The sequence below is a fragment of the Botrytis byssoidea genome, assembly GCF_014898295.1.
Source record: "Botrytis byssoidea strain MUCL 94 chromosome Unknown BBYS_002, whole genome shotgun sequence".
NCBI lineage: Eukaryota > Fungi > Ascomycota > Leotiomycetes > Helotiales > Sclerotiniaceae > Botrytis > Botrytis byssoidea.
The window spans coordinates 1,742,704-1,758,803 of record NW_024065843.1 but is presented as its reverse complement, the minus strand read 5'-3'; the positions used below and the strand labels follow the sequence as shown (position 1 = coordinate 1,758,803).

The window sequence follows — 16,100 nt, the reverse complement described above, 5'->3', positions numbered from 1 at the left end:
TTCCATAAGTGTCACAGCACCCTATTTAACCAAGGTATTTAGATGTGAGCTTGGTTTGACAGTGACTTGCTTCTATAACTTGGTATTGTCATATTGATACCATATTGATATTGGTAAGTACCGAATTCGTTATCGTGGATCTGAGTTACATCTAATTCAAGATTATAAAGCTTGCCTAGGAATGCACTTGTATCGATAATGGAATGAAGGAATGAGTCCATGCCTGCTTCAACTGTTTGTTGGTTTCCCAATCCTGGGGGAATACACCCAGAAAGTACAATTAACTTGTGACTTGGCACCAGAACTGGATGTATAGTATGGCCAGATATGATGTACAGTAGTGATCATCCATGGATGGTGTGTTGGCATAACCAGATATTTCTTTGGGAATGTAATGAGTGACAAGCTGGAAAACCATTGAGATCAGAAGTTGCTGATGCATGAAGTAGCCTTACAATTCTTTCCATTTGATTCTAAAAGAGAAAGGAATCCAGTGGTACAGTAGCTTCTTACTCTTGCATGTCCACTGTTTGTGCCATCTTCGAAGCAGTGAAGCAATATTATGAATCTAGCAGTTTGATATTGGATGGTGGTTACTCACATTCAATTACCCGGGGTTTACCCGACATAGATAGCAACCCTTTCACCATGGTCCGAGCTTCTAAGACATCAAACTGCGGCCGACAACACCGCTTCTTCTTCTTAATCAACCAATTTCATACTTTTGTATTCAGACTTTTACCATCAAGTAAATTGACCAAATAATCATTACAAACAGGAAAAGAATAGATCAAGTAAATCATTTCAATTCTCTCCTGAATTTTTCAATCAAGACATGCTAATATATATAGTAAACAGTCAAAATCCGGTTTCTTTCCCTTGACCAAGCGGGGTTGAAATTTATGCGGCCGCAACAAGCAAAGTACCTACCTAGTAGTTTTCTTTAGAGCCGTCTGAGCGATTTGACCGAAGATGGATCATCCGAATGGACCAATTCAAGGACCGATTCATGGGTCTATGGGACCGAATGGACCACATGAAGCTCATGGACCGAATGGCATGAGTTTTGCAACTCCAGAGCCTGTGCAGCCGAAAGCACCGCAGGCATGCGTAACATGTAAGAAACAAAAAAGAAAGTGCGATAAAGTGCTTCCACATTGTGGCCTTTGCTCCCGAATGCAACGACACTGTGATTATACTGAACAAACTCCTGCTCCTACCGCCGAGGATATTAATGCTTTACGCATGAAGTTAGTTGAACTTGAAGCTAAAGTTAATGGTGGAAATATGCATGCGCCTTATGGTTCCATGCCTAACCATGGACCTGAATATATGCAATCTCAGATACCTGCATATGCAGATCCACAAGAGAGTCCGTTTAATAATGTACATAATAAGTTTCCTGTTATGGCCGTTCTCGATAATGAAATCTTCAGGAATGAAGGGCAAGGATAAGATCTCTAAGAGTCAATATTACGTCGCTGACCAGACTTCAGTTTAACTATCCCCAGACCTTCGGTTAACCCACCAGCAGTAAGTTTTACGTCTTGTTCATATATTTTGATAACCTGTTCGAATAGTAAACTCCTTTTCTGGAGTGCCAATCCTTACCACACTCGATCATCATTGTATGCGAACCATTCGTCCTTGAAACTTGCTGATAATCACTGGATAGGAAGTCAATCAAATGTTGGCAAGCGGAGCAGCTATACCTGCTGTCATCCTAGAATATTTTGGAACCATTCACCACTGTCTTCCGATAATCTCTCATAAGAGATTAGAACGAACTCTGACTACTCCTGCCCGGGATAGTAATGCAGACTTAGTTTTGCTATTTCTTTGTATGAAGCTCATCACATCTAAACCAGTAGATGGCCAAGGATGTGGTCAAAATCCAATGTACATCGCCGCAAAGCGTTTTCTTGCATTGCTAGAAGCTTCTGGAATGGTGTCTTTGATCTTGTTGCAAGCTAGCATTCTGATTACTCTTTATGAGTATGGCCAAGCAATATATCCTGCAGCTTGGATGTCTGCTGGCTGGTGTTCTCGCTACGCAGTTTTATTGGGCATCAACGATTTTGATAACTCTCCTTCATTAGTTGGCCCTGTTGTAAGCAATACTTCCCCTTTCCAGGTTACATTTCTAATTGGGACCAATATCCAGGATACTTGGACCGAGCAAGAAGAGCGATATCGAACATGGTGGGGTGTTCTTATACTTGATAGGTGAGACTTTCACAACAATTCCAAACTTCTAAAACTCACATGACATAGAATGGTCTCGATTGGGAGCAAGAATCACCGATTAACTACCCAAGAGCCAAAAGAAGATGATCCCTTACCTGTGGATGATATTGCATGGGTGAATTCTCAATTCAGACTTCCGATTAATCTGAACTAATTGGTGTTTAGGACAGCGGCGATATGACTCAAACCGTTCAGAAGCACGTGTCTACTCCGCTCACCGAGTCTATAACACCATTTGCTCGACTTTGTCAAGGATCTGTGCTTTTGGGAAATGTTCTTCGTCACCATTACACCGAGCAGATTCCAACAGAGACAGCCCGATTTGACATTGCAAGTCAGCTCTTCGATAATTGTTCTGGTCTCGCTCGTGTAGTCAATGAAGAGGCGATGGTTTCTAGAGATTATCTCATGTTAGCAACACCACTCGCCATTATTTACAGCGCAATCATTGCTCTTCTTGACCCCTATTCTTGTCCCGCAGATACGTTATGCGGCGCAGCAACTTCCTCCGAGAAAGGTGTTATGATGAATAAAGCCATCAAAGGCCTTCAAGATTTCTCGGCTAGCGTTGTTCAATTTTCTGAGAGTGTCAATAGCCATGCGCAAACACAAGCCGATCTTGATAAGGTCAGTCCATTGATAATGGACTCTTTGTGGGCAGCAGGCCAGCACTATATGTGGGAGTGGAGAGAAAGTCGTAATCCACAATCTCAGGAGGCATTGGAAATTATCAGGAATTGTTTAAGAAGATTTCAGACTAGATGGAGAAATGCGGCAGAGTATTTAAGAATTTTTGATGGTCAGGAATTTGGACAGTTTACTTCTGCGCTAGGAAGCGGCAAGCAGATCAGTGGTAGCTGATTTGCTTATGGTCTTTTTATGCATATAGATGGGATTTGATGTAATTGGTGGTATTGTCTATTGAGGATATCTGAGGCGACTTAAGCTGGACGAATTTGGGCATAATAGGAGTTGGGAGGACATTCATGGATTGTTATAAGAGCAGACAGATGGCAGAATACTAAGTTACTTTATTCACATGGACTTCCCTTACTATTCGACTACCTATCTATAGTGTGAACTAGCTTCCTAAGCTTGATTGATATGTGGTCTAGATCGATTTCAAGTATCATTCACTCTCGAGTCATTCTATCAACCTACAAAATATCTTAGAAAAATAAGAAACTTCATTTTCGGAGTTTTATCCGATTACGATTTACAAGCTTTTCCGGTAACTCCCCCCACTCGCCCCGCTCTCGGCCCTCCTCTCCATAAGTTTTATTGCGCACTATCTATCACCTGGCCCAATTATAATCGTCCACCCTTTGTCATCTGCGTCATAACACTATCGCTTCCGCAACATCCACTATCAATCTGCAGGGGAAAATGAAAAAAACTCCACCGGAGTCCGGTCATAGACTCACACTTGATAGAAAGTCGTTATCGGCGATTCTGCTTTTCAGCTTTAAGGGTCGTATCAGGATTCATTATGACTTGTAACCAGTGCTATTACGAAGCTCTGCTGCTTAGAGGTTCCACTATGAGTCGTTCTCATGGGGTTTGTAGATTCACTATAAATGCTTTTTCTCCGATGTGGGTTTGATGTATGAGTTCTTTTGTGTTTTATACATAAACCTCTTTTCCACGCTTGAATTTTCCTTGGGAAAATTTGAAAATTCCATTAAGAATCCCCTGATACGTGGTAGCATACGAGGAAGTTTTCAGTATGCAATCGTATTTGGCATATAAACGATTCGGGAGGTTAACCGAAGCGCAATTCGAGAGGGATAGATTGAGAGCAGAGGCGCTGGAGAGGGGAAACAAAGATGTGCAATCTGGGAATTTGTCTTTGGATTTGGATAGGAATAGAAGGCATGGGTCTGGGGGGCTTCATTCTTCTTCTTCTTCTTCTTCTTCTTCTTCTTCCTCCTCATCCTCTGATAATACAGGATCCTCGTCAATGGAGCTACATACGCACGATATCGAGAAAGCAGAGAGGGGTATACCAGATGCCCCTTCACTAGATGAACAAGACGAAGAAAGCGGAAACGCGAGATCCGAAACCCTTGATCGAATAGCCACTCGAGCAACAACACACACCACGCGCAGTTTCGGAACACGATTGGGATACACATTAACGGGGATCGAAGTGCGAGAACTATCCGAGCAGTTAACGCGAACCCGGACCGCATCAAAGAGCAAATCCCAATCGAGAAAAACACCCCACGCAAACGAGGCGGGGAATGAAAAACAAGGAGAGAGAGAAACGGTCTTCGTAGTCGGGTATGAAGGCCCGAAAGATCACATGAATCCGCATAATTGGTCGCTCTGGCGACGAGGTTTCTGCACCATCATGATTGCGTCGATCGGATTTATAGTAGGTTTTGCGTCGTCGATTGATAGCGCGGCGTTGACGCAGGCGGCGGAGAATTTTGGCGTGAGTGAGGTTGCGGAGTCGTTGGCTACGGGGTTGTTTCTTGTGGGATTTGGACTGGGGGCGTTGTTTGCTGGTGAGTTTTTATCTCGTCTATACAGTTCAGTTAACCTATGAGCAACATAGGTATATGTGATTCTTGAAACTTACATGCTGATCCGTACCACAGGACCGATATCCGAAACGATCGGGAGAAACCCAGTATACATTTCCACCCTCTTCATATACATGATCTGGATCATGGCATCCGCGCTCGCCCCCAATCTCGCCACGCAACTCATTTTCCGCTTCCTCGCCGGTTTTTTCGGTTCCACCCCGCTGACCTGCGCCGGGGGATCCATATCCGATCTCTGGTCACCGATGGAGCGCGTGTATGCATTTCCCGTCTTCGCTAACGCCGCCTTCATGGGGCCGATTTTCGGGCCCATCGTCGGTGGTTTCGTCGGGCAGTCTCACCTTGTGAGTTGGAGATGGTGCGAATGGATTACGTTGATCCTTTCCGGCGCGATCCTCCTCCTCATCACACTATTTCAACCCGAAACTTTCGCTCCCATTCTGCTGAAATGGAAAGCTGCGCATCTGCGTCGTATCACGGGCGACGAGCGATTTGTCGCCGAGGTGGAAATCAGAGCCGATCCATTCAAAACGCGCTTATTAAAGGCGTTATATAGACCCTGTCTACTGATCACGCGCGAACCCATCGTCATGCTCTTCGCGCTCTATCTCACCGTCGTATATATTATCCTCTTTACGTTTCTCGACGGATACACATACATATTTGGCGAAACGTACAATTTCAGCGAAGGACTCACCGGACTCGCATTCCTCGGTATTGCCATCGGGCTCTGTTTCGCCACGTGTCTCGTCCCCCTGATCCACCACTGGGCGAAGAAAGATCTCGAAGCTCTGCGCGCCATTCACGGAGAGAAAGCGAAACTGCCCCCGGAAAAACGACTCTGGTTTGCCATGTTCGGGGCGCCATTTATCCCCATCTCGCTTTTCTGGATGGGGTGGACGAACTATCCGTCGATTTCTCCATGGTCGGGTCTTGTCGCCTCGCTCTTTTTTGGCTTTGGCATCCTGTGTATTTTCATAAGTACGTATCAGTATATCATCGATTCCTATGAAATGTACGCGGCGTCTGCATTGGCGAGTTTGACGCTGGTGAGATATGTGGCTGCGGGGGGGATGGTGGAGGTGGGAATTCCGTTCTACGAGAATTTGGGCGTGCATTGGACGCTTACGGTGTTGGGGGGGATAAGCGCGGTGATGGTGCCGGTGCCGTATTTGTTTTATGTTTATGGGGAGAAAGTGAGGGGGTGGAGTCGCTTTGCTGCGACGCATTAGATATATTTGGGTTGTGCAAGAATGGACTTGTACGACAATGTTGGGTTTGTATTTGGATTTGAACTTTCGTGCGTTGGAAAGCTTAGAGTGTTTGCAAAGGAGTGTCAGACATAAATACTAGATAGAATAGACATGAGATAATGATGATGAATTTAGAGGAACAATTTTGATTCTTCAACAGCTGTTGCTAATCACGATTCTCACCTTTTGAAACTCATTGTTGCAGAAACGGTATCTCAACGAGAAAAGTTACACTATACAATCTTCTGGACAGGTATGGAGAGAATGGTGAGAAGATGCTTTCGAATACTTGACCCCAAAATTTTTTTGATCCCTCAGACTTTTGGAAATCAGTGTTAAAATATTTGAAACCACATTAACAAAACAAGCACAAAAGGTTGAGTCTATTGAGTAGCGACAAGAATGGAAATGAAATCAAGACGCTTAGGTTGCTGCGGGTATATGTGATTTTTCATTCCAGTCTGTCTATCTATAAGTATGTCTATCTTACAGGTCTAAATTATGATAGCAGTCCTCTAGAACTTATAAACTTGTTCTTTCGAGTATCCCAACTCCTTCAAGACACCAGCCAACTCACCCTGCTCCGAAGGAGAAACCTTTGGACCAGAGATAGCCTTGTACATTCCTGGTGGTCCACAGACAAAGACCTTAACATTCTCGGTCTTAGGTTCTGGAAGAACAGTCTTCAAGAGCTCCTTGTTGATGAAACCTTTTCCGCCAGTCCATGACTTAGGTGGGTTATCCAAGACGTAGAAAGCTCTGAATCGTTGTGGGTATGTGTTCTCAAGATCTTCAAACTCGCGCTTCAATAAGATGTCTTCTTCAGTGACGTTTGCGAATACCAATGTAACTTTTGTCTTGTCGGCAGGGTTGTTGAAGATGGCTCGTGCGAGTTGGTACATTGGAGTGATTCCAGTTCCGCCAGCAATAAGAGCAATGTGGTCATGCTTGTTTGCTGACCATGGGTATTTTGGGATAGGTCCCTTGAAATCCAATCTTTGGCCGGGAACCATGGCGTGCATGTGTTCGGACATGACACCATTGGGGTATTTCTTTACAAGAAGATCGATAAATCCCTTTTCGCCTAATGAAGAGTCAGCAAAGCTTGATGAAAAGGTATTATGACCGATTCTCACCTTCATCACTAGTGGGGGTATAAGGACGGATCGCAGGCTTTTGCATCTCTGGGCCCTTATACTTGGTAAGGAGAGCGGAAGCAATCTGTAACCCGCTGACTTGGTCACTCTCAGGAAGCTCGAATCTGAATTTCTTGGTGTTGTGGTTGATATTCTCGACGCTGTCGAGCTTAAGACTAATGAAGCCTTGGTCACCACCAGTGAAAGCAGCTTTCCCAACAGCTCCTTCGACCTTAGCTTTACCTTGTCCAACAGCCTCCTTTGCCTTAGCTTCTGCGTCCTTTGCTGCATCCTTGACCTTTGCGGCATTATCTCCCTGGTTCAAAAAGTAGTATGCTCCAGCGCCTGCTGCAGCTGCGAGACCGGCGTACAAGGCAGCATTCGATCCACCGCCGCTGGAAGTTTCGGTAGCATATCGTCGGTATTGCTATATACCAATCTGTTAGCTTGTGTTGAATAATGCATTCGGATGTTGTAAGCCGTTGTGCTGTGATATCTAAGCAAGCTACCTGCTTCAAGCTTCAAGTTCCACAGCAGCGAGAAGAAAAAAAGCAGGAAGCTCTAACTTACGCTTCTCAATGGCTGAGCCGCTTTAAGGGTTTGTCTTGCAAACATGATGAAATTTGGTATTATGTAACGTCAATTGGGTATCAGAAGGTATAGAAGGACAATGCTCTGGATTCAAAGTACAAGATTACTTCTTATGTTGAAGAAATCAAGAGCTGGCCTATGGAACTTAAAGCTTTCAGCATTTTCCCACTTAGTGACGTAAATGAACCGGGAAGGCGCTAAGGATCCGTGCTTAGCAAGCTCGCGACCCGGAGAAAAAGCCGAACACTACCCCCACAAAAATAAAAAGATAATCAAAAAACAATTCTTTTCAGAAATCAAAACAAAATTGAATAACGTAGTTTAACACCGAATAGCCCATATCACCAAGTAGCCCATTTTCACTTCAATTTATATTTTCAAACTCATATTATTCAATAATAATTGAATTAATTAATTAAAACTATTAAGAATCTAATAATTTAGAATTTATTATATTATTTTAATAGATTCTTATATTATATCCTATCTTTCCATATTTATTATAATATTAATTAAAAAATGCTTTTTTATTAGAATTTCTTTTTTTTTAATATTTATTATATTAAATCTGAATATCAATTTTTTACTAAAATAATATATTAAAAGTTTTTTATTTAATAAACATTTCTTTTTAATATAATTGAATTTTTTTTATATATCAATATTTACTTAATATTTTATTTACTACCCAAAATATATAATTTTTTATATTTAAAAATATATTTTTATAAACTAATTTCTCTATATTTTTAGTTAAAATTAATATAGTTTTAAATATAAATATAAAAAAGTTTGATTGATAATAAATTATTCAAGATTTAATTAATATTAATTAAAAAAGAGTTTTAATTAAATTATAAGAGATTTAAAAAATTTATTAATTTAAATTGAAAAAAGAGAGAATAAATATATAAATTTAAATATTTAATTTTAAAAATATAGTTTTAGAATTAAATAGAATTAAATTTATTTCTTGAAATTTTGTTTTTATATTCTAAGAGATAATTAATTCTTGATATATAACTTTGAAAATTATAAAGAATTCAATCTTCGAAATATAATTAATATATATCTTAATAAATTCATTAATTTAAATATTATATAAATATTTCAAATTACTAAAATAATTAATATTAAATGATTAAATTAAATAATTTAAATATAATAATAAATTTAGATATATAATATTATTCTTTTTATAATATATTTAAAAAGCTATTAATTTATGGCTTTTATATTTATTTAATATTAATATTCGATATTTACTCTTTTTTCGATTTTTAATATATTTATTAAAGTATTTTAATTATTTTAAATCTGTTTTATTATTTGTTTATTTATTAAATATAGATTTGATAGTTTATTTTACAAAAAAACCAATTTTGATATATTAATTAAAAAGATAAATTTATTTTTAAATTATTAGAAATAAAGAAATAGTTTTATTCTTTGTATTTCCATATATTATTGCTATAGCTCATTCTCAATTGCCTAATTATATTGATTTACTTCTATTACGTTTCTTAGTGTTAGTAATAATTATTACTACATATATAATTCTTATTATAAAGCTTATTTTATTGAAATTATAGAAATTATTATTCAAAATACTATATTTCGCTTATATATTTACAATTAATCGAAATCATTCTTTAATAAGCTTAGAATCTTTATAAAAAGCTTTTTGAAAATCATAAATATAATTAAAATATATTTTTAATTTAATTCAATACTTTATAAGTTGATATACTTAAAGCTTTCTAATATATTTCGCATTTCTCAATTTAAGAATATAATTTACTATATTTTTTATATTCTTCAATTTAAATAGGAATTCTTTTAAATCTATATCGAATATATATTGAATAATTATCTCTTTTTCTAATTTTATAATTTTATAACTATTAGTTTGAATTTCTATATAAAAAGATAAATCTTTTATTTTATATTGAAGAATTATATAAGGGATATTATAGAGTATAATAGTTTTTCGAATATTTAGTTTTTTATTTTTATGAATAATTTCGATAGCAAGGAGTATACAAGCTTCTTGATTATTCGAATTTATTATGAATTGTTGATAAAATATATATTAAAAGAAAAAGATGTAAATTGAGATAAAAATGAGCTATTTGGTGATATGGGCCACTCGGTGTTAAACTACGTTATATATATTAGCTTTTTAGAATTAAATTTATCTATTTATTCATTGATAAATTATTAATCTTCAAGGCTTTATAAATATTTTGATTATTTTTTAATATTGATTTTAAATTAAAGTAATATAGTTTATTAGTGAGCGGGTTATATCAATAAATGAGTCACTTATTTTATATACAAAATTCGTCTATATATAATCATGCACTTTCTTTATTTATAGATATAATTTTCTGAAAATTTGATACAAAATATTTGAATATAAAATAATTTTAAAAATCTAATTAGTTTTAAGAAATTCGAATTTATAAAATTGTTATTATAAAAATAGTTTTTTTGTAATGAAAATCGTAACAATTTCCTTTCTTTTTTAGAAAATAATAAAATTATTTTATAAAAATTAGATTAATAGAAAATCTATATTTTAATGATTTTTTAAGATTTTTTGTTCAAGAAAATAATGATTGATTATTAAAATTTTAATATTTTAAAAAGCTTGATTTAGATGGTTTTCGAAATGACTCGTTCACTGATATAACCTGCTTACTAATAAACCACGTTATAGAAATTTAATAACCAGCTTTTTCTTTAAGTTGTAAGGCAAGCTGGAATTAGATACTCTAGGGAAGAGTGATATGTGCTTAAGTGATCAATTGTATTGAATCAGATGATTATGATTCGATGGAAGATATGACCTTACCTATCTAGGTAGGGATAATCATTTACCGGACGATATTGGATATATATTATCATATGTAGGAATCTTCAAGTTACTAGTACCGTCCAACTGTATATAAATCAATATAATAATAATTAAGAGTATTTAACTAAGAACTACGAGATCGGGATCTAGTATATTAACTTCTGTTAAAGAGAGCGCCAGGGAAGTCCCGCAGTGATGACTAATGTAACCTAAGCCGGATAATGATCGTTCTGATTGGTGATCCACAAAACATTGTAACTGAACCTCACTTCAGGACTTCACTCCAACCTCACTTCAATCTCACCTCATATCTGCGTTGTGGGCTACGGGAGAAATGAGAGTGAATACTCGAAATCAAGTGATGTGGAACAATACTCCTAAGAAGGATCATATTTGGTTTCATTCCATCTGTATTGTATTGCTTCTGTTGTCTTTTGCTCAAATCAAACATCATCATGATATGAGGCATCAACATTGTAGCTTTTTAGACGTGTCCTTATATCAGATTTGAAAATCGAATTCTTTTATGGTGTACATTGTGATTATATGCTGTTGTTTTGTTATGAAAATCTCTCCAGCTCTGAGCTACCTGAGTATCACTTCGTATCTATGTCAAAGATACTGGCAACTAGCATTCCTAGAGACCCACAAAGTTGATATACATACAAGCAGACAGGCTCGGACTAGGTACGCTACATGGAAGCATAGAGTTCTATCCTTTGGCACAGAGACTTTTCTCTCAGATCAGAGATCATAAATCACCCTAACTCCTCACAAGACACTATTACTTCTTTTGCTATTCAAATCTTCTTTCTGAGATAGTTGAAACTTTCTCTCTTCTTTACGTATATGTATACACCATCCTAGTAACTAAAGAGTATTCAATCATTGCCTTCTGTTGTCCCACACTGCAAACTTCTCTTTGATAGATCTGTAAACTCAAAACATATTCTCTAGCCCACAGCATAGCCTCAAACATAATAATGTCCCAAAAGATTACATTAGGGCGGCAGAGGTGTTGAAAGAGCAGTATTGGTTCGGCTCACGGCTTTCCTTCGGGCACGCTAATAACATGTAGACGTTCATACAACTGAGTAGGTATTGTCTCTCGAGATCTCAATTCTTTCATTTTTCTCTTTCGACCTCAATAGACCAACAAAACACCACAACCAAGTGGACACCTGTCGGTACTCAGCTCTGGTGTGGTGAAACATCCATCATTTTGCCTTTATTTGCATTTTGATTCTGCGGTGCTGAATCAAAATTCAAATTCTCTTTGATAATTTTGTTTCGAAATCCATTCATCTGCTTCAGTTTCAGTTCCATCGAGGAGGAGTTAATTTTAAAGGAAATTTTATCAAAGCTGATCATGGTGAAATACGCAGATATGATTGGTGGACTAGCCACTCCAACGCGTGATGGCAATGACCATCATCGGGGTGTGTTAACAGATGCAAGCTCTCGCATGAATAGGCAACGTACCAACAGCTTCAACGCAAAACCACAATACCAATACCTCTCACCAGAATCCTTTACCACTCCTGATTGCAAAGGGTTCAACATCGATTATTATCTCGAAACTTCTGGCAAATCATCTCAATCTCCACACAGAAGATTGAGACGCGATACTAGTACCAGAACATTACGAAGTCTTGCTCGTCACCAACGAACTCGAGGGAATTGCAATCAATACGACACAGTTCCATATACACCTTCAAAGCTTTCTAAGGTAATGATTGCTGAGTACGAGCTCGACATTTCAGACATTGACACACCTCTTACAACGATGGTATGTCGTCCCAGTCTCAATACACAGCCCCTTGATCATTTAAGTTGCCTCAAACAGACCGCGGCTTAATAAATCTCAATCTGACCACTAGTAGCCTACCAGACTGTCGCTCAATAAGAAGTTACCGCCTAAGCCAATTTTCCGCCTTGAAAATTCACCCGAGCGCCGTGGTTTGCTGGATGCCACCGATCTCAGTTCGTCCGCTTTGCAATTTCCTATCCTCCAGCCAAACCCCGTTGTTAGTAAATCCGCAATTGAAGAAAGTTCCCTCACAGACTCTGTTACTACAGTATCTCATACTCAAGATTCCGCCTTTGTCGTTACATCATCATTCGCCTACAATTCGGACACCGATTCTGTTTTTGAAGTTGGCACTGCTCAGATTGGCACTGCCTACGGCGCCTCGACAAATATACAACTTCCGACTCCTCCAGAAGACAAAAATATGGTTGTTCCAAGGGTTCGTGAGACAAATGCTAGTATGAGGCGTCTCTAATTTAACCAAGCTAAACTGGCCAATACATCTGGAACAGACGCAGCCAAAAACCACATTCTCGAAGTTCCAAGTGGCAATGATTGTCTAGCATCCCCAAGTCACATTGCTTCCATGAAGGATAACGGTAGCCCCTTGCCTAAAAACCAACGTTTTAGCAGATCCAGCTTAATCAATGATGAAAGCAGTTACCCCAAGGTCGTCGATAACGTCATTTCCCGCTTTTCAACACATCAGCAAACTCCTTTGTCCACGAATATTGAGAACAACGACGAGCCTTCGGTCAGAAGTATAATCGACGTTGGCAGCAATGATGGTTTAAATGACCTTCTAACCCGTATCATTGTTGATGGCTCTGATGGCGTGACAGGAATTGTTGCTCAAGATATTCCCAACGATGGTCTTACTGAAGAAATCACTGATAATACGCTCGAAGTTACCGACCAAGGAGACTTTGCTCAATCAACTGCCAATATCACTAATCAAGAACAAATCATCCAAGTCGCTACCAATACCGCTCTTCAAGCTATCGCCCATTGTGGTCCAATTGGCCGATCTGAGAGCCAAACAACTATAGGTAGAAAGAGAGAAATGTCGCTGGTTCCCTCCACACGCTTTGCTAGAAACGCCGATAGGATTGTTCTGGGCACATCGCCACCGTGAGTTTATTCGCACTTGATCTACTCCACCACTCTCTAATCATTATTTGCAGTTATTCTAAGGTCAGCACTCGTCTCTACATCGACGAGTTCCCTGAAGATATTGAACAATCAAACACTGTCCTCGAAAAGATAGCAAGAAAGAAAACGCCGGTAGTGAAGCCAAAGGGAATTAGCGCTGCTACCTCGAAGTTTGGTAAACGCAAGTCGTCTCTGCCAGACTCTGCAGAGAATAAAACCCTGAAGCCGACCGAACTCACTCTAGAGAAGAAACAATCGTTGACAGACCGTTTGTCAAAGCCAACTGCCTCTTCCGCAGCTCGCGCCAACGCCAATGCGAAGTCCCGCAAGTCAGAGCCTGCTTCAAAGTCGAGTGCGATGTCTTCTGTCAAGAATGCTGGAAGAGGTCTCAAGAGCCGCCTTTCCGGAATGATGCGAAACCGCCGTACTTCAGAAGTAGTTGTTATGGACCCACCTATTGCTGCTTCTATTAGTGCCCCAGAAGAAGCCTTTACTCAGCACGATATTCCTACTGTTATCGTGGAAAAGGCACCTGAAATTTCTCCTTTCGTCAATGATCGTGACGTCGGTGAGGAATTCGCGTCGTTTTACAGTGAAATAACCTACTTTACCGAGCGGGTCAATCAAGTTGGTTCAGGTGAGCATGCAACCAACAATTCAGCCGGCCGAAGCAGACTTGTTAGCTCTCAGGTCGTCGAAACTTCTGTGGAAGCTGCCGATTCAACCGCACAGATGGCCGATTACCCTACATCAGTTGCAAAGCACTCTGTGATGTCCACTGCTCAAGTTGACGCCATTTTCAGAGAGCAAGATGCATCGCCATCAGACTCTGTTATTGAGCACCGTATTCAAACTTTGTCACTGGGTGCACCTAAGCGTTCTCCTCCATCAGTTACAAATTCATATGTACAAGTTCAAGGAAATGGTCAAAATGACGTCCAAGTCACTGCTGGAAATGGTGCTTCAGACCCACCACCTAGAGAGAACGGCAATGACGGGCATGCGCATGAGCAACCCTTACCGCCATCCGTCGAGGAATCGCTTACTGAAATCAAGAATACGCTTGATTCCCTTCGACATGCTCTTACTGTTGAACCAGATCCAGCTCAACAGATCGTTCTCGCTGGCTGTGCTGTATTCCTTACACACAAAGTTCAAGCTATCAACAATAACCGCAAGCTTCGTTTGCTTCTACAGAAAGCACAGGATGTTATGGTACTTGACGCTTCAGTCGAAGCTTTAGCAGCTAAGAGAACTCTACGCCAGTTGGGACATCGAGTCGACGCTGCGATTATCAATCATAATTAAAATCGATGTAATTGCTGCCATCGCTTTTTAAGCACCTTTCAATTCATCAGATTTGTGCCTTTTTGGCTTTCTCAATCACAACAAAACTTTCCTTTTCCGGGCCACTTTATTGCAGAATATTTGTCACATCAATTCTCCGAGCATTCCTCGCCATTCTTCCCTCACTTCAACAACTGTTGTATGCATGTAAAAACGGCTCTTTTACTTCTTCTCTAGAACACTACAGTTGAATCAGAAATCTCAACAGTTCCAATTTAAGCTCAGGATGCTCTCTGTCGGATTGTTTCATACTACTTTGCTCCACTTCTTCTTCTTCGAACTTTTTTCCTACACACAGCTCAACGTACAATTTCTTTCCTTGTCTTTCTTTTGTATTTCGTTTCTTGTGATATTCGACATCTCTTCGCTGTTTTACCATTTATGCTACGATGGCGAACGGATTTCTTTTGCTTCTAGTCTTTCCTCTCCTCAACCAAATCTTGCTGTATATGTCCTCACCCGTCTTTCTGAGAGTGGGAATGTACAAAGTAGCAGAGATATGGGATGGAGGATTACTTTTCAAATTGTGGCGTTTTTTGTAACTATTGACGTTTCATCTCGAGGGTTCTTTCAAGAGAAGCCTTGGGGATGGGACTGAAGTAGTTGGTTTCTTGTTTATGGATGAATGGTTGGATGGACGGAAAGATGGGAGGATGGAATGGGGATCGACTTTTTTTTTCGCAACAACTAAAGATTCGTCTCGACGTTTTTCCTCGGAGGAATTATGCAGGAGATGAATCTTTTAGTTGGTTGCCGTTTCAGGGGTTGGGTTGCGTCTGAGTGACGGAATAAAAATTTGCTATAATGACGATGATGAATGAATTGAAATGATGGATATGATGGATATGATGGAATGAAGGAAGGAAGGACTGAATACCCACGAAAACAGTACTGATGGATGAATGGATGGATGAATATGAAACTGAATAATCGAAATCATAAACGAACCAATAATCACGATGGGGGATTTCTTAATTTTCACATTCTAGATAGCTTTTTAGATAGGTAGATAGGTAGATAGTCTCCAGCGAATGAAATGTCAATGGAGAAATTACTTTTGCTGTTTTGCAAGATGGAGAGCCGGAGGGGTGTGATCTTTCTTGATATGTAGGTACCTGCACATAGATACTATACCTGCATACCTATGTACCTTAA

The 16,100-nt window shown here is 39.3% G+C and overlaps 4 protein-coding genes across 4 annotated transcripts; 3 read left to right on the top strand and 1 right to left on the bottom strand.

Annotated features, from left to right (window-relative positions):
- Positions 1-972: 972 nt before the first annotated feature.
- On the top strand, positions 973-3,108 carry EAE97_001289 (uncharacterized protein; the record flags this gene model as incomplete). The annotated part of the gene is made up of 6 exons (XM_038871799.1): positions 973-1,445; positions 1,497-1,533; positions 1,676-2,110; positions 2,165-2,226; positions 2,275-2,362; positions 2,413-3,108. 6 exons carry the CDS (start codon positions 973-975, stop codon positions 3,106-3,108), a joined length of 1,791 nt encoding a protein of 596 aa, XP_038737700.1.
- An 865-nt stretch (positions 3,109-3,973) lies between these two features.
- EAE97_001288 (uncharacterized protein) lies at positions 3,974-6,028 on the top strand (the record flags this gene model as incomplete). The annotated part of the gene is made up of 2 exons (XM_038871798.1): positions 3,974-4,757; positions 4,851-6,028. The coding sequence occupies 2 exons, from the start codon at positions 3,974-3,976 to the stop codon at positions 6,026-6,028; spliced, it is 1,962 nt and encodes a 653-aa protein (XP_038737699.1).
- A 387-nt stretch (positions 6,029-6,415) lies between these two features.
- On the bottom strand, positions 6,416-8,016 carry EAE97_001287 (uncharacterized protein). Its single transcript, XM_038871797.1, has 3 exons — positions 7,756-8,016; positions 7,186-7,612; positions 6,416-7,133 (listed from the first exon to the last, which is right to left on the bottom strand). Exons 1-3 carry the CDS (start codon positions 7,798-7,800, stop codon positions 6,565-6,567), a joined length of 1,041 nt encoding a protein of 346 aa, XP_038737698.1. The 5' UTR covers positions 7,801-8,016; the 3' UTR covers positions 6,416-6,564.
- A 3,989-nt stretch (positions 8,017-12,005) lies between these two features.
- On the top strand, positions 12,006-14,906 carry EAE97_001286 (uncharacterized protein; the record flags this gene model as incomplete). Its single annotated transcript, XM_038871796.1, has 4 exons — positions 12,006-12,425; positions 12,520-12,904; positions 12,932-13,577; positions 13,631-14,906. The coding sequence occupies 4 exons, from the start codon at positions 12,006-12,008 to the stop codon at positions 14,904-14,906; spliced, it is 2,727 nt and encodes a 908-aa protein (XP_038737697.1).
- Between the last annotated feature and the right edge of the window lie 1,194 nt (positions 14,907-16,100).

Excerpts from the sequence above, each read along its gene's own strand:
- EAE97_001287 (XM_038871797.1), bottom strand. The coding sequence starts at position 7,800 with ATGTTTGCAAGACAAACCCTTAAAGCGGCTCAGCCATTGAGAAGC. Across the intron at positions 7,613-7,755 it reads CGGCTCAGCCATTGAGAAGC|CAATACCGACGATATGCTAC; the intron begins GTAAGTTAGAGC and ends ATTGGTATATAG. Across the intron at positions 7,134-7,185 it reads TACCCCCACTAGTGATGAAG|GCGAAAAGGGATTTATCGAT; the intron begins GTGAGAATCGGT and ends ACTCTTCATTAG.